The sequence below is a fragment of the Centruroides vittatus genome, unplaced genomic scaffold, assembly GCF_030686945.1.
Source record: "Centruroides vittatus isolate TY-2023 unplaced genomic scaffold, ASM3068694v2 scaffold_654, whole genome shotgun sequence".
Classification (NCBI taxonomy): Eukaryota; Metazoa; Arthropoda; class Arachnida; order Scorpiones; family Buthidae; genus Centruroides; species Centruroides vittatus.
In genome coordinates, this window is record NW_027122714.1 from 137711 (window position 1) to 164323 (window position 26613).

Genomic DNA, 26613 nt, shown 5'->3' on the forward strand with positions numbered 1-26613 from the left:
ACAAGATCAAGCATTTATTATGTTATCGAACATATTATTAAAAGAAATACAAATTTCTTTTTTTACTCCAAATCTTAGTTTAATAATTCAGATTTAAAATGGGTAAGATAAAATTTTTTTCTTTGATTTAATATAAAAATATCATTAGATAGGAATGATCACAAACTTAACTATCTGTACATGAAATTCTTTAATACAAAGAACTTGCAATTAAATATCAATTAAAATTTAGTTGCTTTAGAATTGTAAATCTCTGAAGATTAATCAACAAACAAAAATATTTGAAATTTTGTACATTTTTTTATTATAAATACAATAATGATACTATTTTTCCAAAAAAACACAACTGTTACAATATATACTCAATCACACAGAAACATTGAACAGCAACAAAATGGTTTATTCAACTGGAAAAAGATTTGATTTTTGAAACAGCAACCTGACAAAGATCATTAAAAATGACTGAAAACATTAGTTTTTCCAGTTAATTAAACTTTTTTGCTGCTATTCAAGGTTGTGTGTGATTGAATATTGATATTTTAATACTATAAACTAACTACTGATAAATTTCTTAACATATTTGCAAAAAAGTATGCTAAAAGGTTTTATTTTCATTGAAATTCTGAGTTTTTTTTTAAAGTTTCCTAAAATTGTTTGATATTGCATTTAGACATCGAAATACAGTGGAACCCCCATTTATCTGGATTCCATTAATCCAGATTATAAAACATAATCTCTGTTTCAGAAGTATAAAAAATAGACATACAGAAAACCTATAAATGTAACAAAATCAAAAAACCCCTAAGTATATTCTTGTCTGAATGTAATATTGCACTTGCAAGAATAAACTTGTTTTCTATGAACTGGCACATGCTATTCATTGTTATACACGAGAGGATTCTTCGAATTTACTGAAGAGCTTATTGAATCTTTTCTAATCTTTATGATTTTCAATTATAAAAAATTGCAACTTCCCTGTTTAATAAAAATGCTGCACTTCTGTTATAAGCAATAAATTTTATTAACACAGTCACTGTGTTAATAAAATTTATTGCTTATAACCTTGTGAGCTATTCACTCAACACCACCTCCAGCTACTATTGTTTTGCTGAGTTTCAGTCACTTTAAATCTTTTGTGAAATAAAGTAAACATTGTAAAAATAATGTCTAGAAAAAGAAAGTTGTTGTCACAATGGAGAAGAAATTAGAAATATAGAATAAAATATATATAAACTGTTATTTATGTTGTTAACAAATTTTCTGAATTATCTGGATTGGGCCCGGTCCTATTTAAGCTGGATAAATGGAATTCAACTGTATATCAAATTAGATATAGATATATTTCATTTAATAAATTTTATTACATTTTGTAATAAATCCTTTGTACCTTTAATATCATCATTACGATAGAAAGTCCAATTACTGCAGCAAACAGAACTTTTGTTAGCTGATTTATTTCCATATCAAGTAATCCTACCTATAAGAAGAGTAAATTTACATGTAGATATTTATGAGAGAGAATAAATATATTAATATATACTTTAACAAAAGTAATTTTTTAAATTATATGGGTGGATCAAATGAAAACGGAACAGTGGTCATAATTCGGTGTATGTGTATGTGAGTGTAACAAAACTGTGTGTAGATGTAGAGTGGGAGGTGAAAGAGGAGAAACCCTATTGAGGAATGGACTCACCCTTGGTAAGCATGTACAACCATGTGGTATGAGCTGGCGGTCGGCCAGGAGTGTCGTCTGGCAGGCAATCAGTCTGTGTCATGTTTGCAACTAAAGAAGAGCAACATGGTACCCTGGAACGCTTGCATGCAGCAATCAAAGCCAAGCAGCCAGGAATGTTGTCTTCTGGAGTGCTTTTGCTCCACGACAATGCATGGCCACATATGACCACTTGCACACTGAGCATGCTTGTGAAGTTTCGGTGGAGTGTATTGGAACACCCACCATACAGCCCTGACCTTTCACCATCTTTGATCCGCTAAAAAAAAGCATTGCAGGATCGACGTTTTCAATCGGACAGCAAAGTTATGGACACTGTTCAAAACTGGTTTCAATCTCAGCCAGACTCTTTCTACGAATGAGGTATTCACCACTTAGTGCAACAGTGGGACAAGTGCTTGTGTAATTTTGGTGATTACATTTGAAAATAAATAATGGCTACTGTTGTAGCTGGCTACTGTTCTGTTTTCATTTAATTCATCCTTATAATTTATTATATTTAAGTATGATAACATAATGTATGAGATTTGTATGAAAGACTCCATGAGAGTAAAATATAATAAAGAAATGATTTAACTGAAGCTTAAAATTTAGAAATAATCCAAAATTCAAGCATTTTTAGACTTTTGTGTATTGTCAAAAATGCTTCTTGATGATGAGCAAAAGCCCAGAAGTGTTCAAATTTGAATTATTTCTATATTTTATGCTTCCATAAAGCAATTTTTCTATTTCATGAGATTTAATCAACATAAAGCTTTCTTAATTTAAAAAAAAATGGATATAACAACAGCGAGCATGTTGTAACTGGGTCAATATCAAGAAAAGGGTGTTGTAGCGAGTACAACACCCTTTTTTTGATATTGTGGCTATCACTATCATTAAACTCCAATTTTAAAAGCTCTGATGCAGCTTTTCAGTACTTGATGCTGCATAACAAGTCATTTTTCAATCTAGGCCAAAAATTTTCTACAATTAACGTAAGTGTAATATATAAGCAAAAGTGTGTGTCTTATAAGGAAAATATTAAACTAAAATAAATCTGTTTGTTCTATTTAACTATCAGTAACAAAAATATCTGCAGATTAAAATAACAACAAAAATAATGTTTATATCCAACAAAATTTGTTTTTATTAAAACATAATTTTTTTCCCAATTCAATGTACTATAAACTTTTAATTAAATAATATTTCCATAAAACTTTTATTTAATTTAAAATTATTTACTTTGCTTCTTGGTTCAGAATTATTCATAACACTTCTTGTTTCTCGTCCTGTATATATCACAATTCCAACAGCAGTCCCTGATGCAATGACAGTATTTGCCCAGACAGTATTTTCTATTCCAAGAGAATCTTCAGCTCCCTCTCCATCATGCTATTAATTATTATATTTGAAAATATTAAAATGTAATTAACAATGTTATAGAAGATAAAAGATTCTTACACGTGTAAATTTTCCAATAAAACTATGTATATCTCTCTTTGGTTCTTCTGCATATATAGATGCATCTATTTGATATAATTCCTGAAAAGTAATATTCAAATAATTACTTTCAGTTATTCAATATTTTTAAAATTTATAGTGCATAGTTTTAATTTATATAAAAATGTAAAAAGCTATATAAAGTGATCAGAAAAAATTTAAATTTTTTCATATAAATATCATTTAATAAAAAATTGTTCACTTCAATCATAATTTTAAAATAAGTTTACACTTAAAATGCCTCAGAATTATAAATCCAAATTAATTCATTCAGTTTTTATGATAAAACTCTATATTAAACAAGACTTTATTTGTTTATATTAAATAATTAGTGTTATAATTAGTTAATTACAATTAGTGCTATAAAAGTATTATAAAGTTTTATAATAATAATATATATCAAAATTTAGTGACTATTTTTATATAAACACTCTCATAAGAAACTAATGATAAAAATTAAATTCAGAAAGTATTAAATATTAAAAACTATTTAACAAAAGTTAATATTTTCTCATTAAAAGTTATTATAGTTATGATTGTGCAATTTATTTTGGAATAAACTTAATTATATATATTTTTAGTACATACTTCATTTGATGATAGTCGTTGCGTAGTTTCAACAGCCAATCTTAATTTCCAATCAGTTTCTCCATCTAATTGGTCAGTACGAATAAAACAAGCACCATTTTTCTCAGTTGTCCTTAGAAACACCATATCTGAAGGAACTCTCTGATTCTGCAAAAAAGAATGTTAATTATTTATAAGGATTACTAATATTTCCTTCTGTCATAAAAACTCTGCATTATTACACTTACTTTCTCGACAATAATCAAATCAGACACTTTAATATCAGAACTTGGCACCTGAATAACTCCTTGAGATGTAAGTTTACGATATTTCTGGCTATTGACTTCTTTATCGCGACTATACCTCCTGATATCGTCAATTGCTTCTCTAATTAATGTCACAGTTAAAACAAAACCCTAAAATTGAAAAATTTATAAATAAATATTTTTGTGAGGATTAAAGTTTTATAAATTTATAATGTTTTTGATGTAATAATTTTTATATTAAATTCATAGTGTATAATATTGTTATAAATGTAAGTATAATTTAAAACGTAGAAGAGATAAAAACAACATTGAAATTTTCCTTTATATCAATATTTTAAAAGAAACTGACTAAATATTTAGAATATAATATAAAGGTCCCTAAAGATTTTGTTATTTAAAAATTCTTAATTAAAGCAAGTCCTCATTATATAAAATATTTTGGATGTAATTTTAAACAGCAATTTTGTGTAATTTTAAAATAATCTATAATAAATGATAAAGTGTTTATAATATCTCCAAACAAAGCCATATAAATATTAAATTCTTATATAAATAGTTTGAACATTTTTAATTTATATAATTTTTGTAAAACACTATAAAATGTATGCTTACAAATCTTTACAAAACACATTTCTTCCAAACAAATCAAATTCAACATTTATTTAGATAATGTAATTAGTTAGAGTGTTTAATAACCAAAAAGTTTTATTTAATGAATTTTTTTTATTTTATAAATATTAAAGTTATAAATTTAAAAATGTAGTGATCTTGTCTGTAAATGAAAAAAAAACTATAAAAGAAATATTTGTATTAAAATATTATTATTTTATAAAAATATGCAACATCACATTAATGGCTTTATTAAAATCTGATAATCACAAGCATTTTTCTGAAGTAGGATGCAAGCACACAATCTGGCAAACTAGAAATGGTGTCTTAATGCATTTATCCACCAGATTGGCCTAGTAATTATTATTACAAATAATAAAAGGATTTTTTTACTAACTAATTAATTGTAATATTTTATTTAATGATTAAATAATTCATTAATTAAATTTATCTTTTATTACTGAATTAGTTAGATGCTAAACATCTAACTAATTGTTTTTTTTTACAAAAAAAAAAACAGAAATTACAAATAACTTTAATTTAATACTACAGATGTTTAAAAGAGTAATGGCATCACATTTCATTTGTGTGATTCATGTTCTCTCTTTACTTTGTATTTTCATTAGTTAAGTCTAAGCAAATAAATTTTAAAGTGATGAGTAATTAATTATAAATCAGTTATACTGTAAAATGTTTTTAAAATTTATGAAAAGTTGTAACTTAACTGACAAATATTTTCATGTGTATTTCCTATTCATATTAATTTATATAAATTGATATTAAAAGAAAATGCATTATCATTATATTGAAGAATTTACATAAATTATGTTCAAATGTATTATGTATTGTAAAAAAATTATGTCGATGTAGTAAATTATATATTATTATTATTATTTAAAAATTACTTTTTAACAGCTTTTAAATAATCGATATGAAAAAATTTATGCAAAATGTTTAATTAAATATTTATGAATACCAAATTAGTAAACAATTTTTTCCCACAACAGTTATTCAAATTTCAAGAAACAGTTTTATTTATTCAGCAAATGTTTTTGTTTGTCTGAAATTACATATTTAAAATATTAAAAAAAATACAATTAAATTATTTTAAGGATTATAACAATAACAAAAACACATGAATGTCATCATTGATTCCATTATAATGAGGTATTAATGTAATCAAATTATATGTTAAATTAATAACAATTTTCTATTTTTTTAATATTTACTTTAAAGGTTTGACAACAAGTATAAATCCAAAAATATTTAGAGAATAGAACTACAGTAGAGTGTCGTTTATCCGAAAGCCAATCAACCAAAACATCGGTTAACCGAAAGCTTTCCAGTCGGACTGTGTCATGCTGAATCGAACGTTTTTAATACTAGATTAACTTCTAAAGTATAAATTTTTTTTGTTTTTATATTTTTCAATATATTTATTTTGTTTGTACAAAATAAAGAAATAATTTTTAACGATACAATAGCCATGATTATTATTATAAAAACTTTTGTTAGGCTTAAAATTGATGAAAATTCAACACAAAGCGACACGCAACGGAGAAAAATTTCAACATGGGCTAGGTTAATATATTTTTTTGTATATAATCAGTTATCCGAACAACCCAGTCCCAATTGATTCTGATAAACAACGCTCTACTGTATTTAATTTTGATGTTTTCAGCATTCTATAGATAAAAGTTACACTAAAAATCTGGATGAAATTACTACAAGAACACTCAAAAAACCAATAATCCAGCAAGTAGAAATTAATTTATTAGAAAAACAAATGTTTCCAACCATATATAACATTCCTTATTGGGTTTATAGAATTATATATAGAACAAAATTTAAATATAATGGAACTCTCTAAATCTGTGCTAGTGGTCACATGCATAAAAGATTGGTAAAGAAAAATCAAACTAAAATACAAAGCAAAAACCAAGGAGTAAACAGTATACTTAAAAATAAATAAATAATAAAAATACAAATATAAAAAATAAATAAGGAAAATATAACTAAAAAGAAAAAACATGAGATTATGAGTTATAAATCATCATAAATACCTTTCCATGCATGTGATACTACAGTTGTTTCCTTAAAATTGATGGATAACAGTCTTTCTTAGTAGCTTTATAAATTATGGTTTCTGAGATATTTGAATTGTGCAGGAACAGATGTGCTACATATCAGATACACATTAAGAGCCACTTTTACACCATTATTGTATGCAAAAACTGCAAATGCCATTGTGCACAAACCCATTCTAACAAAGTAGTCACGTTCCTCGAATCCAACATTCAATGGTCTGTGGGTAGCTCCAATGTACTTTTATTATTTATTTATTTTTAAGTACACTATTTACTCTTTGTTTTTTCTATTTATATTTTATTTCGATTTTTCTTTACCAATCTTCTAAACATGTAACCACTAGCACGAATTTAACAAGTTTGATTATATTTTAATTTTTGTTCGTAAATTTTGTTCTATATATAATTCTATAAACCTGACAACAAATATTAAACATGGTTGAAAACATTCGTTCTTCTAATAAATTAATTTCTACTTTTTAGATTATTGGTTTTTCAAGTGTTTTTATTGTATAAATATAATTTGATTATCAGAATTAAAAATAAATATTTACAAAAAATAAATTATAAAGAACACATTTACCAATGGTCCCCAATATGTATATAAATATCCGATTCTGATTTCAGGAATAAACTGAGATATCGCCATTAAAAGAAAATATAAATTGAGGAAAAATTTGAATTGATGAAACAAGACCTAGAAACATACAAATTTTCAGTAATTTATGGAAAAAATAATTAATTAATTAATTTTAAAAGTCTACTTACTAGTGGAATGAATGTAATAACATTATATTTTTGGTTCTTTATTATATTTGGCGGAAAACTTTCGTTCGACGTTCTCCCAATAAATACCGTTCTCGCCCTATATTCGGTGGTGCCACACCTGCACCACCAACTGGATACAGAGTTACAACACCTTAAACATAATTTAATTTTTTAAATAATAGGTTTGTATAATAATATACAAATCAATCAAAATATTAAAAAAATACTTGGCATGATATGATTTTAAGATAATCTTTAAAACTACAACCTTACATTTTAATACTCCATACAGTAGAACCTCGGTTAACAAACTTAATCTGTTCTGCGACTCCGTTTGTTAACCAAATTGTTCATTAACCGAAGCAATTTTTCCCATAGAAATTAAATGCAAATACAATTTATCCATTCTAGCCATCAGTATTTTTGTAATTTTGTTTTTAATAAGTTTTCTTTGATGAAAATATAGAAAAACATAGTATCTATCATTACAGCAATAAATATGTAAACTTTATTTAATAAAGTAGCACTGTACATACCTTTGTTTCTATAGATCTTAATGCTTGGAAGGGGAATCCCCCCTCTATAAAAATATCAGGTAGCACTGCATCGGGAGATTCTTCAAGTCAAGATCTCTTTTGATAAGGAACAAGAAAATGATCTAAAGTTGATTGTCTTATTCTTTTAATCAAAATTCTTCTAAAATGCAATATTTCAGTGTCGTTCATTAAATTAATGACCCTCTTAGCCACAACTTTGTTAGGATGGTGCTTCTCGATAAATTCCTGCACATCATTCCATTTTCTGCAAATTTCCTTGATTTCAGCACTGGTGATTTCTTCCCTAACCTCTTCCTCTGATGAATGCTCTTCTTGTAAGACTTTCACCTGTTCTTCCTGCATGGCAACCAGCTCTTGTCGTTAGTTCATTTTGATGGTCCTTCTGCAACTCTTTCACGTCTGCATCATCTACCTCTACTCCCAAACTCTTGCCAATGGACACGATTTCATGCACTACATCAGGAGAGCTCTCGTCTTCAAATTCCTCAAAGTTTCGCTCTGGGACACAAGTTGGCCAAAGTTTCTTCCAGGCTAATTGCAAAGTGCAGTGAGAGACCTTATTCCAGGCTTTGTCAATAAGATTGATACAATGCAGGATTACGTTACGTTATAAAGAAGCATTTTTACGTAAATTACATTAAAATGCTCCTTCCAAAAAGCTCTAAGGGTTAAGTCAGTATCATTGGTAACCTGGAAACACCTGATAAACAGTGCCTTGGTATACAGCTTTTTAAAACTGGAAATCACTTGCTGATCCATTGGTTGCAGTAATGGAGTTGTGTTGGGTGGAAGGAATTTGACCTTGATGAAGTCATGTTCATTATCCAAGTCTTCCTCCAAATTTGATGGATGCACTGGAGCATTATCCATTAAGAGAAGACATCTAAGAGGAAGATCCATTTCCTGAAGATAATTTTTAGCAGTAAGAGCAAACACTTCTGTGAGCCAATCCAAGAATAAAGTCAGAGTTACCCATGCCTTGCTATTTGCCTTCCATTGTACAGGCAGTTTGGACTTTATCACATTATTGCTCTTAAAGGTGAGAGGATTTTCAGCATTGTAGACTAAAAGTGGCATGATTTTGAGGTCACAACTTGCATTAGAGCAAAATAAAAGAGTGAGTCTGTCGTTCATGGGCTTGTGCCCGGGAAATGCTTTATCTTCTTGGATTATGTAGGTTTGTGTAGGCATTTTTTCCAAAAAAGACTGGTCTCATCGCAATTAAATGCTTGATTTGAGACGTATCCTTCACTTTGTTTACAAACTCTGCAAATTCATCCACAAATGCTTTTGCTGCTTTTTCACCTGAACTTGAAGCCTCCCCATGCCTTAGGACACTGTGAATGCCAGTTCATCGACAAAACCTATCAAACCACCTGCTTGCTTTAAAGTCCTGCCTGTCTGCACTTGTACTGGGTGTCTGGGTCAACAAGTCATTGTAATTAAATTTTTAGCCTTTTTACAAATTATAGCTTCACTGACACTGTCTCCAGCAAGTTGCTTTTCATTGATCCATATTAGCAACAGTTTTTCAGCTTCATCTAAAACTTTAGATCTTTGTTTTGATATCACATTCACTCCTTTAGCCACTTTGACAGCCTTAAATGCTTTTTTGTTTTTAATAATTGTAGAGATAGTAGATTTTGCTGCATTATATTCTTTAGCGATGTCAGAAACACAAATGCCATTCTTGTGTTTTGCAATAATTTCTTTCTTTAATGCTACACTAAAATGTTTTCTATTGCCACTATCTCTTTTCTCTTTCTTGGGTGCCATATTGATTAAATATATAAATAACAAAACTAAAAAAAAAAGTTTAGCACAAACACTCGAAAAAGCAATGCTTACCTCACGCACACCTAACAGCAACTGATATTTGTGAGGTTCCAGAATGGCTGGAAACTAATAATATCCACATGTTAAAAGCAAAAACACTATTGTTAAGTCGGACCAAAGTTCATGTTATGTAAGGGAGAGGAGAGGGGAAAGAAACTGTTGTTGTTAAAACAAACGCTACACAAAAACAAATGAAGTAACGGATCAGGTGGAATGTCTGTGGGGAAGATGGAACTCTGGCAGAAACACTCATAAACAGTCCATCTAGGTTAAATTTTCAGAAAAGGAGAAAGATTTGATGGGTATAAAAAGATCGCATATGATTGTTAAAGCTCCAAAATGACAGATAGCAGAAACAATGGGCTAAATTATGAGCGCAAGGCTTATAGGTTTATCAACAATCTCTGATCAGAGTAGATGAACAGGTGTCAAATAAACACCTCAGAATGGACCCTCCTCATGACCTGATCTGGTTTCAGTTTTCACCTGGAGACAAAGAAGAAAACAATTGGGAAGCAAGAAATAGGACGCAGGACCAATCAAAAGGTGAGATTCAAGGAAGAAATACTATAAAAACCCCAAATGTCAAGGTCAAAATGCAGTTTTCTTAAAAATTCTACAGTGATTAATCTGTGTTGTCTTCATTTGGATTAAGCCTGAAGTCTTACCCACTAAAATTTATGTTGTGTCTTGCCGACCGCTCCAATCGCCATAGCTCCATCACTTATCATCGCTTCTGTGACTGAGTGAACCCATCTCGTCCGCCCCGAGGCTACAACTGATCAGCTTGCACTATTGTAGGACCAGCGATACACCACTCCTCAGTGCCAGGAGAAAATACTGTAGATAAACCATTTCCAACCACTTTAAATATGTAAGCATCTTCCCATTCTAATAAACGATTTTCAATGTAAAATACTTGTCATCTTTGTCTCCTCCATCACCATCAATGTACAAATGACCTAGACCATCACTGACACACTATTAACTGATTCCCCCTAAAAGTCAGCAAGCTTACAAATTTGACAGAAAAAACATTATGTTCATTATCTGAATTTCGTCTGTTATCCAAGACAAAATTTTTGCAAAATAAAAGTTTGTTAACCGATTTGGTCATTAACCAGGGCGTTCATTAACCGAGGTTCCACTGTACATATAAAATTTTAAATCTAGTCTCATAAGAAGTTTCTCCAGGAGAATTCTTCAGTGCATCAATGGGTCAACAAGAACAGATTTTTGCACTGATTATTAGTTGTAATAATAATTTTCCACCATTATGTACCATTTTTAATTCAAATATGTAATCAGGTAACTGATTTACAGTAATAAAAAAACAATACATGTCTTAAGGAAGTCAAACTTTTCATGAACCCTGCATTTTTCTACATTTCTTTATATAAATGTGTGTTCTTTTCCAAAGTTTAAAACCTGCTACTCGTAAGAATCCCTCCCCATTAACTCCACACTTGCACTTGTCAGGAATTCGGAGAACTCGGGGAAGGAAGGCTTGTTCTGGGGATAGAGAAGAGAAAGGTTTTCACCTTCACTCTGGACATGAATGGAGCAGACATAAAATTCATCTGCTCTCATAAAAACCTTTCTTTTTAGTTTTATTTTTGTATTCATAATCTTTGGTGATATTACAAAATGGACATTGATATCACAGATATTTGCTCATTAACAAAATCAATTTCTTCATTAACTACTCATGTTTTTAAAAAAATAGTCTTATTTGACATTTTAAAGATTGTTTATAGTTTGATTTCATCACATTTTAAGTGTTTTTTAATGTGTGTCTTGCCTTTCAATTTTTCATAAACAATTTGAAATAAAAGATATAAAATGTTATTATATACACATCATTACACATTGTGCTTTCATCTGTAGATAATAGATAAAAGAAATAAAACTGTAAAAATTTAATAACTTTATCAGCATAATTATGTAAGACTTTCTAATCATTAAATTTTTAACATTAATCTCATAAGTAATCTGAAATATTTCATAAGAAATAAATTTAGCATCTTGTTAGTAAGAAAATTATTTACCTTGGATGATCAGAATGTAACTTTACAACACTGCTAATACAAACAAATACTTTTATTGCAGAAATTAAAACATGTGGGATTTATCTGCAATCAATGTGTTATTTCACAACAAAATCACTCAAGCCTGTTCAGACTTTTATTGCAACACATAACAAGCCTGTTCATCCAATCCTGAAAAAATTACTGCCCTTGTGGCTGTAGTCTGTCTTGCTGGCTGCAATAATTCATCAGATAAAGTCATTCTCTTACCTATAATGTTCTAAGAAATTGAGACATGCCATCAGTCAATAGTCTTTACTGTCAGATATTGATGAACATGGAACTTGCCATGGAACAGATCTTATAGTACTATAAGTCATCACAAACATGTTCTTTACAGTTCCATATACCAGACCAAAATAAATTGTAATTATCTCAAAGTGATGTACCTGTTGTCCTGGATCAGTTTGTCAATTCTTACAACATTGACTTACATTGTCAAGCAGACACCCACTGTGGCTTTTGTCATTCACATTTCACACCCACTTGCAAATCTGACATTGTTCTGTGATATCTGACAGAATACCATCCCCGTACATTTTGATACACTGATAAAGGATTTCAGCAGATAGAACCTTTTGGCCATCAAAAATTAATGTACTTCTTTGCAAGCCTACTTTTCTATTGTTATCATTTGGAAATGCTCCATCACAACTGTTCTGCACTCTTGAATCCTTCAATGTGGCCAATCTGAGTCTTCACTACCTACCTACATTAAAGTTACACTCAACAATACTTTTGTTTGTAAACTGTGGACCTTGTAAAGTTATTTTTTGATCAATCCACATATTTTCATTATAAAAATTATAACCGACTGAAAGACTATAGTCAAGTCTTTTTAATTCAAACTTGAAGGAAATTCCAATAGAGTTAAAATTATCAGTTTTTGAAAATTAAACTAGTTTCTGTAAGTTTCTAGGCTTTGTTGGTATCTCATTTTGTTTAGTAATATCATATTTTCTCTTTAATTTCTTTTCCATTCCTATAATTGCTTTAACTTTAAAAACTAAATATAAACTCACGTACATTCTATGCTTACACATACAGTTCTACGAAATGAGCAGAGTTGAAGTTCAAAATTTTGATGGTTGGCTCAGCTGTCAGCTGAAGTTCAGAAATTGTGATGGGCAAATTTGAAAGTTGGGCAATTTTCCAATGTTTTAATGTAGATTATGACATTATTGAATAATAATTAACAATTGCAGATCAGCTCACAACTCAGTTCCGTTCCAGTCCATATTCAAAGTTTTTGTAATTCAAGATAGCCTCAGATTTTTGTTCATTTTAAATTATTGGGGCTGTACTGTGCTGTACATGTTTTGCTAGAAGTACTTGCGTTATTTATATCATTTTAAAATATCACCTTTCGTTACTCTTAATAATTTTCTTAATCTAAAACTTGTATATAGTTCAACTGCTTAATGCTCGAGTAATTTTATTTGAATACTCTCATTTTAATAACAGATTAACAGATAAATAAAATCATACCTGGCATACTGTTTATCTGTTATTAATACAGATGCAATTTAATTTTAATAATGAGCTTTGCTGCAACACATACCTGCTCAGCTCCATTCTAAATTCATAGCTCAGTCCATAGTTTGCTCATCAAGATCTATTTCCAAATAGCTGAGCAGCTGAGATTTGCCAAACTTTACTTAGATATTATAAAAACATAGCCTGACAACCCCACTATCTAAACACTGATGTCACTAAAACTATGAAACACACAATTTCTCCCATATCAAAAGAGTTTATGCATTTTGAAGAATTCCCAAAATACATGTATTCTACAGTCAGTTGACTATATGTTACTCTTGTTTTTTGAGTTTCATTCTCAAAATATGAAATATACAAGCTTCAAATTATCCAATTTCATACTAAAAATATTTGAATTGACTATATTTTTTAATACAGAGTATCTTCCAAAATGAATGTTATCATTTTAAATTACTATAATAATATTAATTATAATCCAAGAAGTATGTGACATATACCAATCAGCAGAGTAACTGTATGTTTCATCTCCCATATGCATTCAAATGTCTTGCAGTCTATTACCTCTAGGAAGTGCCATAAGCAAAAATAGCAATTCAATGACAGAGAAGGCATTATGTGTTAGTTCGCAAAACTGAAATCACTTGTCATTGTGCAACATGAGTAATCTGCAGGATATATGGAATTGTGACTGCCATAGGGAGAAGAAAGATGGATATGCCATAGTAAGCATAGAAATAATTTAAATATCAATTGGATATGTACAGTACCATGTAACATGAGGTGCAACATTGAGAAATTGTGATGGGCAAATTTCTGATGTTTTAATGTAGATTATGACATTATTGGATAATAATTAACAAATTACAGTAATTTAAAATGGTAACATTCTTTTCAGAAGACACTGTATTCATTTACAAATTTCAACAGGAGTAATAGATTTGAATTAATCAAATTTGACTATATAATACAAAATATTTTTGTAACATTATATCTTTCAATATTTTATCAAATTTTTGTAAACTTTAAAATTAATAATTACCATAAAATGAACTCTTACTTACATTGAAAATATATAGTGTACACAATTACAAAAACAGCAAAAAAATTTATACGTTCTACTATGTCTTTTCCCTGTTAGATAATGCGGTTCTAAAAGAGATTCGTCTTCTTCTGCTTCAAAACCTTCATCGCTACTCATACTAAGCCTAGAGTAAATGACTTCTGTTTCATTGTTTATCGAACTAAATTTTCAAAAATGCAGTTAAATATTAGAAAATAGCATTCTAGAATTATTTTCATTATTATTAACTTTATAATTTCTTATTAGTAATTTATTTAATTATTTTAACAGCTCATAAAAAATATTCTATAACTAAACTATTATTCAATTAATAAAATAAAAAATTTAACAACATACTCAAACATTGAGTTGTGAAATGAGTTTACGATGTCTATAATCCCACATAAATTACTACATAATTCAATATTATAAACTAGATATGTAAAAAACATTTAGTATTTTTATAAATTATCTAGTTTATAGGATTATATATTAATCTAAAATTTATATATACATTTGAAGGAACAATATATAATACATATATTGATAAAAATAATATTGCACTAAGGGCAGATCCCACAACTGCTCAATGAGCAACTACCTGGAGACCAAACAGGCCAAGAAAGTGTAGCAATGTGACAGACATTTCTGGAAAATGACTGTTTGCAATCTTGCCACGAAAGGCAATATACAAATACATAAGATTTCTTTAATTAATATATTGCTGAGCCATCAATGTTCCTCGCACCAGAACTAGGAATGACTGATTGACGAGAAATTGCTCACAGACCAGCATGCCAGCAGTGGGGGAAGTGTGTTGTCAACAGTAAAAGTAGAATTGAAACACTTACCAGTGGTCCCTCTACACTCCAATACAATGACTGTCTGTTCTAAAACAAAACTGAAATTCATCACTAAGGATAACATGCTGCTAGTTGTAGTAATCCAAACTTCTTTGACATGGAATAATTGCAAACAAAGGCAATGATGCTGAGGTGCTAATGGCAGGTCACCATGCATGCAAATTTTCATCTGCTAGTTGCCTGCCGAAGTACAAAAATGGACAGGGTTCTGTAGCAAGGCTTTTACTGGTCTCTGCATAGTATATAAAAGACACCATTGCAGCTGTTTGTGCTCATCTTACAATCCATGATCAATTCTCCCAGTGGTCTACCTGAGGTATCCAGAGCTTGCCTGCAATGTATGCATGCCTTCATGTATCTATTGCCCTAACACTTTCTCACAGTCAGGTCACAAAGCCCAGATGGAGTGCAACTTGGCAATAATGACCATCCTGCTTCTCTCAGCTTAATGATGCAATCCTTCTCAAACTATGTCAGCTATGGATATTGTCTTTGAATCATATAGGTATGCACAACATTAAATGACCACCAAACAAGAAATAAAAATTCCAGAGTTAGCCTCTGTAAGCATTTTTATAGGATGCTGGGGTAGCAATTTTAAGATACTCTGGTGGCATTACTTGGCACATAATTGAACCACAACCATAATAATTTACTTACCAGTCTGAGACATAGCCATATATCAAGTTTTTCAGTAATCAGATAATTCTATTTGAGTGCATAACTTAGTTTTGTTAATGAGTATATTTAAACAGCATGACAGGCAATGCAGTCATATGTTACACATGACTTACAAGTTCAGTCTGTGTCAAGTCATTCCAATTTACCTAATACTAAATTATTAACTTTATCAGTAGATAGTAATATATCCACTTGTTCCATATTCCAAATATCTGGAAATTGCTTCCAATACTTGGTATTGGAAGCAAATATCTCCTAAATATGAATATTTTTTTCATTTCCGACTTTTCTTTTTTTGCATTAATGAATGCATTAATGCATAGATTATAATAATCTGTTTTATAGATTATTATACAGTAATCTATAAAACAGAAATCTGTCAAAATGGAAAATTCTCATCTAGTTCCATTTTAGACAGATTTTACTAAATTAATATCTTAATAATACAGTATAAAGTAGTATACAAATTTTATTTATGGTTATATTTGATTGTTGATATTATTTGTTTTATTTGCATTACTTTAAGTTTAGAGATTTATTTTGTTAAATCTCAACAGCAATTCTCAACACTTTCCATCTTGTCTATTAATTATAAAACATTGAATAGATAATAAATAGGATTTTAAACTCAATGTTACAATTTTCATCAAATGTTACACATCATCCTAATTGGGTCTCTAAATTTTATTTGCTTAACCGACCCTGATTAATAGTAGTGTCTTTCTCTTTCCATTACTTTAGCAAGTGATAAAAACAAAACTATCACTTTAAAATAAGAAAATAAAACAGCAGAATGTCATCTGATGATAATATTTAAGAGACGATAAATAAAATTAAACCAATACCCAACTCGTACCACCTTATATAAGCAGCCTTGTTTAAAAGAATCTAACTAACGTTTTCGATCGTGTTTAACGACCTTCTTCAGGTTAGAACATCGAAAAAATCGAACATAAGAACGTTTAGCAGTAACGGCCGCTCGTTTCTTTCGAGCGGCCGTTACTGCTAAACGTTCTTATGTTCGATTTTTTCGATGTTCTAACCTGAAGAAGGTCGTTAAACACGATCGAAAACGTTAGTTAGATTCTTTTAAACAAGGCTGCTTATATAAGGTGGTACGAGTTGGGTATTGATAAGTCACGCAGTCAAAGATGAGCTAAAATTAAACCAAAACAAACAATTAAAACTGTACTCAAAAGGTGGACATTATTGATAAAAAAGAGGATACAATTCAATGAAGGTTAGTTAGCAACCCTAGTGTAGTGTAAAAAGATGACTAAGACCAATAAGCTCTGGTCTGATGGTTGCAAGTGATTGGAGATTTGTCATTCTATTTTAAATTATTAAAGTGCTGAATGAGAAAATTTTTATAGTAGATTGTCCCCTTAATCAGACTAATTAAGACAATTTCTTAATTTCTTTGGACTTTAACATTTTCATTTAAGAATTATAATTTTTGTGTTTAACTGTAGAAAAAATTTACATCTGAATCTATAACTGAATCCTAACTGTTTAATTTTTCCTTTACTATTTTTAACAAGTTAATGATAGATTTTATACAATTTTAAATTGTTTACAATTATAACAAATTAATACAAATAAAATATACAACATACATTAAATAGAATAGTAGAAATTCCTTTGAAAAAGTCACATTAAATTAATTATGTACTGTACTTTCATTAGATTTCTATATTTTACTGAAATAAGAGAAAAAACAAAAATAATTCTAAGTAGTCAGAATATAGCACTTATAAGCAAAAACGAAAATAAATTTTGCTTTCATACTAAAAATATTGCTATTTCATTCATTTATTATATAAAATTTAGCAATATAAAAACAAATCAAGCTTACTAAAATAATTATATATTGTTAAATTAAATCAAAAACATTTATATGCTTCTACACATTTTACGTAACTAAAATAAAGATAAACAACACAAAATTACCAAACCAATCAAGCTATTGGTGTTCTTAGAACAGGCTAAGGAAAATTGTTTAATATGACAGAAAATGTTTGCATTAAATAAACAATCTGCTGGAATTAAAGACTTATTTAGCATGCATTTTATAAAAATATATATATTATTATTATATATTATTTGCTTTAATATATAATAGCCTAATCAAATAATCAACCTGGATTTATTATCAGACTATGTCTTGTCTAATTAAATATACAAACATTAGGTATAGGTAATTTGAGCTAAAGGCACATGATTAAGTTATGATGATGTATTAAATTTAATAATTAAAATATTCTAGAAAAAAGATTAATTAGGAACAAGACTCGAATCCACAACTGCTAATTTAATCCAATGCACATGCTTCTTGGGCAAATGTGTCATATTAAATTTAATATGAGATGGTGACTTAATCACCTACCTTTACTCCAAATTGCATAGCATTTGTATATTTAATTAGTTAAGATGTAGCCTGATAATAAATCTGGCTTGATTATTTAATTAGTACTATAAGTCATGTTTGGTTTCTTATATGAATATTTAATATCATATTTGAAGATAAGATCAGGCACATGAATACTATATAGAAATAATATATGTATAGTCAAAAGTATTATATATGTTATTATGTAATTTTCTTTATGTCATGATATTAAACTGAAACAAAATTCTTATTTAATCGTACTTCACAGAATTTGCTTTCACAAACTCTATGCACAAAAATCTTACGTTATTGTATTTGTTTTCCCAAAGGACAAGCAAATACATTAGTTTTATAATGGAATGTGTCAATGTTTCAAAGCTTAATTTGTTTGGGTGCCAGAGGTAACGTTGTCTCAGGCATTCAAAAATAGATACTGAGCTTAAACAGCATTGAACAACTTTGGGAGTAGCTTCAGTAAATCACAAGAAAGAGTTTTTTTATACAAAATTGAAAGACAATGCCTTTATTCGATTGAATGATTTTCAAACAAACAGCTAAACACATTGAAGACACCATGACTGAACTAACAAAAAAAAAAAATCAAACAATGATTAAAAAATTATTTTTGTGTCCAAACAATCAATCATATTCACTTAACATTTAGATTGTATATGTTGCCCATTACTGATTACATTTATTTTAATTGTTAAATGTAATCAGTAATGGGCAACATATACATACTAGAGAAATTTCCCCATCAAGCTTGATGAACTATTCTCTATGGGAAAGTAAAACATTGATAATGGAACTTCGTGTGATCAGTGCAGAATGTTTTAAAAGAAAATTGTTGTAGAAGCGATGCAATGTGAATATTATTAAGGTATATGATGTCATTGCAACGTAAGTACCATCACAGAGTTTAATCTAGCACCATCTCTTGGACAAAACATAAATTTATTTATATATATATATATCTTCAAATTAACTAGCCTATACTTTCCATTGAAACAAAGAGTATCTGGATTGGCTAAAGACAGCAGGAATATAAGGAATTCACACACACAAAGTTATGGCTATTATATTAATAATTTTTAAACAGTACTCAAGTTTATTTGTGTGTTTAACTACATTTACGTTTAGCACTCAAAAATCAAAAATAAAACAAGCTTACTATGTTGTTAAGTTCAGAATTATCATTCTAATCTCAAATTAAAGTTATCATAATAAAGTTAAATAAAAATAAAAATGATTCCATACAAAGATTGTAATACACTCTTTCTGTATAATTTTCGATACCTTATGAATGTGTGTTTTCATGAATCTTTGAGTTAATAAAATAACATTAAATCTCACCTCTATTACAACTTTCTGGATCCTCTGGAACATATTTTCTTCACTATTCATATGGAGAAAATAAGTCTTGTCATGCAAGATGACTTCCAGTCTTTTTGAATGAGGTATTGGGGGCAGATGCTATTAATTGTTATAATCTAAGCGAAAACATCTAAAACTAAGCTTAAAATGTATGTTAAATAAAAATCGGCTTGAAGACGTTTATTAAAAGGTGAATAAACACAAATATTATATTCTGTTCATAACTACAAGTGAACAGGCCCAACATTACTTCTGTCTTTTGTATCTTTGCCCTATGACATTTTATTATGCTCAAGATGATTTCTTAACGTAATAAAAAGTCAAATGATTTTATAGAACTTTCCTGACAATGGAAAAACTGTTAAAATTAAGTTAAAATTTAAAAAAGTTGAAAGACTTCTTTTTTAACACAAACTGCAGATTATAGGCAGTAAAATTACAGTAATATTAAGGAAGCAAGTAAAATTCTGGTTTATCTTTTGGTTTGGTTTTTATTTTTTTTTTCATTTTGGCATCTTGACCAAAATTAAAGATCCAAACATAAAAAGCATTCTTTTCCAAATGTTTAGATTTTTCTCTTATTTACTCTAGTTTCAGATTCCTTTATTTCTAAAACAGTGTCTTCCTTTTGTGTAAAAAGAGACTAAAAATGTTTACAATATACTGTCAAAATGAGGTTATTTGCTGACATATATTTTAATTCACAGAGTTACACTGCATTGTACATAGTATGTTCATAGCAAAATTAAATTGTTAATTACTGTAGATATATAAATAAGATTTTTGCCTAATGAAGTGTATAAAAACCTTTAAAAACCTAGACAAATTTGTGTGCGCCCAACCAAACCAGAAAAAATGTAAGAACTGTAGAACAGAATATTTCACTAATAATATGTTCACATCAGAAAAGTTAAACTCATTTAAAAATAATCACATTTATTGTTAAATGAGTTTAACTATCACACCATTCACAATAATCATGACAAACTTAATTAAATCATTTCCTGTCTCTCAGTACAACAATCACATTTGTTACCAAATCAAACAGCATTAAACATTTATTAAAATACAAAATGAGTTTAATGTACTGTACTTAATCTATAAAGTTACATATATGTATTGAAATCACATGGCATCTGAATTTCCAAATGCCAAATTATTTTTCTGAAGCAACAGAAAACAAATGGCAGCACATTCAGTTCTGTTCAAGATGTCTGTTCTATGAGAAAGCTACTTCCCTACAAAGAGTTTAAACTCCTCAGGCAGGGACAGATCTACATAGGGACTAATGGGGCTTAAGCCCTAGGCCCCCAAGTATCAAGGGCCCACAAAATTGAATTATCATCATAAATTTTTAATACTTTTTCATTAACAATGAGCATTTATCATATAGTAAAAAATAGTTAATATTAATAATATAATAATAATGATAATTTATAGTATTACAGTAAAACCCCACTTAACTCTGATTCAATATAATGTGGTCTGCTTGATGCCTAAAAAACGCTCAAAATTTACGCTGATTCAAATTAACGCAGTATTTCATTGATTCATATATAATACAATTATTCCCAAACACGAACCAATCAGCAAAAGGTGGCAATTCATCATAGCGCTGTACTTCCCTTAAATCTGTTTGTTTTGTGCAATTTTGGAAAAAATATATCATCATGGATGCCATAAGAAATACATTAACTTCGCTTGGCAAGAATTAACTAATAAATGCATGAATGGAGTGTTGAAGAAGTTATGACTGAAGGTATCCAAGAATTCTCATCGAGAAGAGCCTATCGCTGCATCATTAGGTTGACAAAATTGTCAACTTAATCGATACAGGAGATGTAGAGGAGCAGGATATTGGGGAGTTACTGCAGGTTTCTGGTAAGAGCCTTACCAACAACGACCTTCAAGAACTGGCAGAACAAGGAATTTGCGTAGAACTGGAAAACAGAGATTTTGAAGATGAAGAACCCAAAAAATCTCTCTACAGTTTTCCTTAGTAAAAGTTTGGTATCGATAACTGAAATCGTTGATCAAATTGTACCAAATGATCCAGATTTTGATAGGATGCCAAAGCAAAATGAGGCGTTTTAGATGCAATCTCCTGCTACCGACATTTGCTCAAGGAAAGAAAAAGAAAGCGACCAATGAAACTACACGACTTCATTGCAAAAAACAAGAATTTCAGAAGAGCCAGGACCTTCGTCACAAAAAATTAATTTTACATTTCTGTGCGCAGAAATGTAAATTTTAAATTTACATTTTGTGTGCATATGTTTGTGTGTTATTTAACATATATTATTATGCAAAAATTTACATAAAAATAACTTAAAATTATAGTAAAATTTGCTTACTTTTTGGTCACATGTTCCCCTATCCCTATTTACTCTATGTTAAAATGGTCTTGTTTAACACTGTTTCACTTAGCACTTTGTCATCTAGGAATGCATCCCCCATGTTAAGCGGGGTCTTATTGTATTTGTATTAACAAAACATGGGGCCCCATTGGACTTCAATGAATCCTAGATCTGTCCCTAACCTCGGGTAACTTCATTCAATTTAACTAACTTTGTGTCATTTTGAAACTAGTTCAGCTAAACTAATTCTCTTCATACTATGACTGCTAAACTATTTTAATGACTTAAATTCATTTAACTTTCCTAGTCTAAATAAAGAAGATCTGTTTAGAATAGATCTGTTAGGGAATAAAGAAACTCATCTTTTTGTTAAAAATTTTAAAAAAAACAGCTCCCAGATTCTCACAATCTTTTATAAGATTTCCTCCAAATAAAAACATCCAAAGTCAACATCATATGCGAGGCTCCCCAATTCAAATTAGCTGAACTCCACAAAGCCATAACACGCCACCGGCTCTCGACAACCCAGTCTACCTCACAGGCCTAATCATTGACTCTAAGGACTGTTTCACACTATGACCGACTGGACCAACCGGTCCAACTCCAAGTCGTGTTGCCATGGCAACAGCAGTCGGCCGACCGACTAGTCGTTCCAGTCGGAGCAGTCAGTGAGCTACAGCCAATGAGAGCTTTGAAACTACAACCAATCAGACTTTGGATATATGAAAACTATCGAATCAATCAAACATAACTTTACATTATACATATTTCCAATTTATTTAAATTTTCCCTTGTATCTTATTTCTTTCATAACTGCTTAAATTTTATATGGGAACATATATGACTTTAATATATATATTAAAAAACATTATCAACTTAATGAGAAAAGATGGTATTATTTAGACTTTTTGTAAGAATTTATAAACAAAGTAAGATCCGCAAAGTTTAACCAGGTAGATTACAAAAATATTTTGAAAATTAGAAAAACTTAAAACGATTTCTAACACGTGTTCCGATTGGTCCTTACAAGTCGGCCACCAACATATAATCGTACTCAATGTGAATGCTTTTACTACTAGTCAGTCAAGTCGGTTATAGTGTGAAACAGCCCTAACTCTCTAATCGGACTAACCAATCCGACATATGCGAACATACTAAAACAACATTCCACAACGAATTTCATAAAGTAATAAATTCCGAATTTACTCGACCCAGTTGCTTCTGAATCATCGAATAATTACAACATTCCTGATTAAACAAACCATAAATCAACTATTTTAATGTAAGTGTTCATTACGTATTTGATTATAACCACTCAATCTCAAGTTTATATATTTTTGTAAATTAATCTGTAAACAGAAAGATCAACCAATGAAATTTGTGTGTAATTTACTAATTAAACGGCATTTTTCGTTTATGTAGACCATATTTAATTGCTCCAGCTGTTTATTTCTGTGTATAAATGGCTTTACGTAACTCCAATAAGCGGTAAGACGTAACTACGAAGACGATATCGAAAACATTTTAAATCAATATGATCATACTCATTTTATCTTTAAACAATCATAATGATGGCGATAATAATATGAGATAGGCAAGTTAATAAAGTTTAAATGTAAAATACGCGAGTTTTGACGTTAATTAAACTTGAGAAAAACCAAAACAATTACCTCGCTCTGTCTCTCAAATGAACCAAATGATTTTCATTCCCCCTTCTCTTCATTTCCGATGTTGATAATTTCGTAACCGGTAGTAATGACGTAAGAGTCATCTGGTGGTGAAAAATGCATTTAATTAAGATGTAATTTTTTATCGTCTGCTACTATCAGTATTTTTCGTTGTTAAATTGTATCGGTGCCAATATTATATTGAAATTCGTTATTTAATGTTTACTAATATATTAATTTAAAATTTAATAAATTTAAATTAATTTTTTGAGTTATTATAGTAGAGTAGATGGATAGGTTTGCAGGCGGTTAAGATGGCAGCCTACCGCTCTGGGGAACCTGGGACCGAATCCAGACGGGTCGAAAAATCCCCAGGAATTTTTCGGGGGTTGTCCCGCAAGTCTGCCCAGTCAAAGCTCGGAGGGTGTGTTTTGTAGGCCTGGGCAAACCCATAATTGGCCTGCAAATAAAAAAACTCTGTTAGGCCGCGTTTAGAAATTGTAACCGGTAATACCGGTTACAATTTAGAAAATGTGACCTAAATCACTGCGTTGGTAGGCCATTTTTCAGAGAATGCATTATTGATTTCACAATATAAACTAAACGAAGATAAATTTTTCTCCAATACTTGTTAAAAAAATTCTACAAGTTCATTTTCATCTTTTGATGAACTTGTCGAATCATCATCGTCATATGATTCTGAATCGATATTTGAGACCAATGATGGAATTAATATCATCTCCTCTTGACTTCCCGCCATATTGAACACCACAAATAACCAGCGTGTTTAAGAATGCGCTAATCGCCCGGAATAACCCAAGGTCCTAGAATACAAGAGTGTTACCGGGTAGAATTTCCAAATGCGCCCTTAGTGTCCACTTGGTGGAAAGAGTGTCAAAAAAAGAAAAAAAGTGCATAAATTGGAAATTATTTAAGTTAAATTTTCAGGTGAAACCTTATGAATGTAGTTTTTTAAATTAATTTTATTAAATATTATAAAATAAATGATATAAATTATTGGAACTTAGGATTGACTCCTCGTAAAGGATCTATTAATTGTCGCGAGCGTTGTTAGTTGTATCTGATAGTAAGTAGTGTAGGTTCTGATGTATTTGTCTATTATTAAACTTTTGTTAATTGAAAGTCAAGGTGTTGTCTATGTAAAGTCCTCACGCATACATTTTACCCAACTTATTGTCTGGAGTACTTTCGATACTTCTTACGGTCGAGTTATAAACTCCGTAACGTAACAGTATCCGTATTCGTATATGTTTGCTACACTGGATATCTATAGCAATAGTTTTAAACTACCGTAAGGCCTTTTCCGTACCCGTAAAAGAACAAACTTTTTTACGGTTTACAAAGCAGTCCATCGTGAGCATGTGCAAAATCAAAATCATAGATAGTTATTGCCAGAGCTAACACTATATTTATTGATTTTATTATTTTTTCTATTTTTTTATGATCAAAGTAATTCTTATCTTAAAATTTTATATTATTCAGAAGCGGCATTTTCGGGCAAAAGTTAAGTTTTAACCAATTTGTCAAAGTTTCGTCGGTTGCTTCCGGCACAACTTCCGATTGTATATCGACTGACGGCGACCTAGTGCATGCACAGTTGGTCAATTCTCCCTATCCCTACCGTAAAAGTATCGATCCAAACTTTTCTTAAGGGAGCCACACACGTTAAGAAAATCCTTTGAGGAATAACTGTGCAGGCCTGGCCTTGTGGAATTCCTTAGTGTGTGGGGGAAAACTACAGTTTCGGCGAACTGTACAGGCCGCCGGAGTAGAAATGAAAAACCATTTGATTTTCCTACAGTTTTGGACTGCGCAGGCCAACTGTAACGTGTGTGCTGTCGTGTCGTTCAGTTGTGAGGCCGCTGAGTAGTGAGAACAATGTTTCGTGAATGTTTGGAAGAATTATTTTTTATAACCTTTTTAACTCTTATTATTTATAAGCTGAAAAATTAATTTTTCAGGTTATAAATTATTTTCAGATCAAAAATTTTTCGAGTAAATTAAAATTATAAATAATTTTAAAATTTAGAAAACTTTTTAGTTCATTTCTTTAGTTTTCATAAAACGTACAGTCATACGTTTTATGAAAACTAAAGTTTTATGTGGCCGATAACTGTTTCATGATGTCTTTGATGTTTTTATTGTTAGACTTGGCGCTTATCGGAAAGATTGGTAAAAAGGCAGTTAAAATAGCGTAACCGGTTATGTAACAAAAGAACAAAGAGTGCACAAAGATTACACACAGTCTTGACTCACGGAAGGTCAGCGCTGGAAAGGGGAGAGTGAAATGAGGTCACCTTCCCTGAGGGGTGAACAACGCCACCAACCTTTTATTACGTCAGAACATCTACAAAACATCGCGATCGTTGATTCCAACATTTATTATAAGTGAACTTGGTGATTTTAAACTGATTTGTTTTGGTTTTTAATCTTTTACTTCCTTCATATCTTTTAATCAGGCCTTCTATTATACTTTTTTTTATATTCCAAGTTTGAAGCTATTCGTTTGATTCTATTTAGGATTTCTTAAACGGGATCACGGGATCACGGGATCCCGGTTGTTTTTTTAACCCGGGAAATATCCCGGGAAATCCCGCAAATTTCTTAAAAATTCACTTTTTTTCTTATTTTGTGGTAAGGTTGAGAAAATTTTGCAAATAGAAAGTATAGTTAACTCATAACCTGCCAGAATACATTTGTATTTATT

The 26613-nt window shown here is 30.0% G+C and overlaps 1 protein-coding gene across 1 annotated transcript in view; it reads right to left on the bottom strand.

The window, feature by feature from the left end:
* The window catches only part of LOC136989533 (probable phospholipid-transporting ATPase IIA), a 59927-nt gene extending 35955 nt beyond the window's left edge, over window positions 1–23972 (bottom strand). The window contains exons 1-9 of the mRNA XM_067287732.1: window positions 23889–23972; window positions 14556–14735; window positions 7515–7665; window positions 7330–7443; window positions 4033–4200; window positions 3806–3952; window positions 3179–3259; window positions 2960–3109; window positions 1388–1477 (exon numbers count right to left, since the gene is read on the bottom strand). Of these exons, the coding sequence (XP_067143833.1) occupies window positions 1388–1477; window positions 2960–3109; window positions 3179–3259; window positions 3806–3952; window positions 4033–4200; window positions 7330–7443; window positions 7515–7665; window positions 14556–14735; window positions 23889–23941 (1134 nt within the window). The 5' untranslated portion in view covers window positions 23942–23972. The remainder of the gene's footprint in view (window positions 1–1387; window positions 1478–2959; window positions 3110–3178; window positions 3260–3805; window positions 3953–4032; window positions 4201–7329; window positions 7444–7514; window positions 7666–14555; window positions 14736–23888) is intronic.
* Between the last annotated feature and the right edge of the window lie 2641 nt (window positions 23973–26613).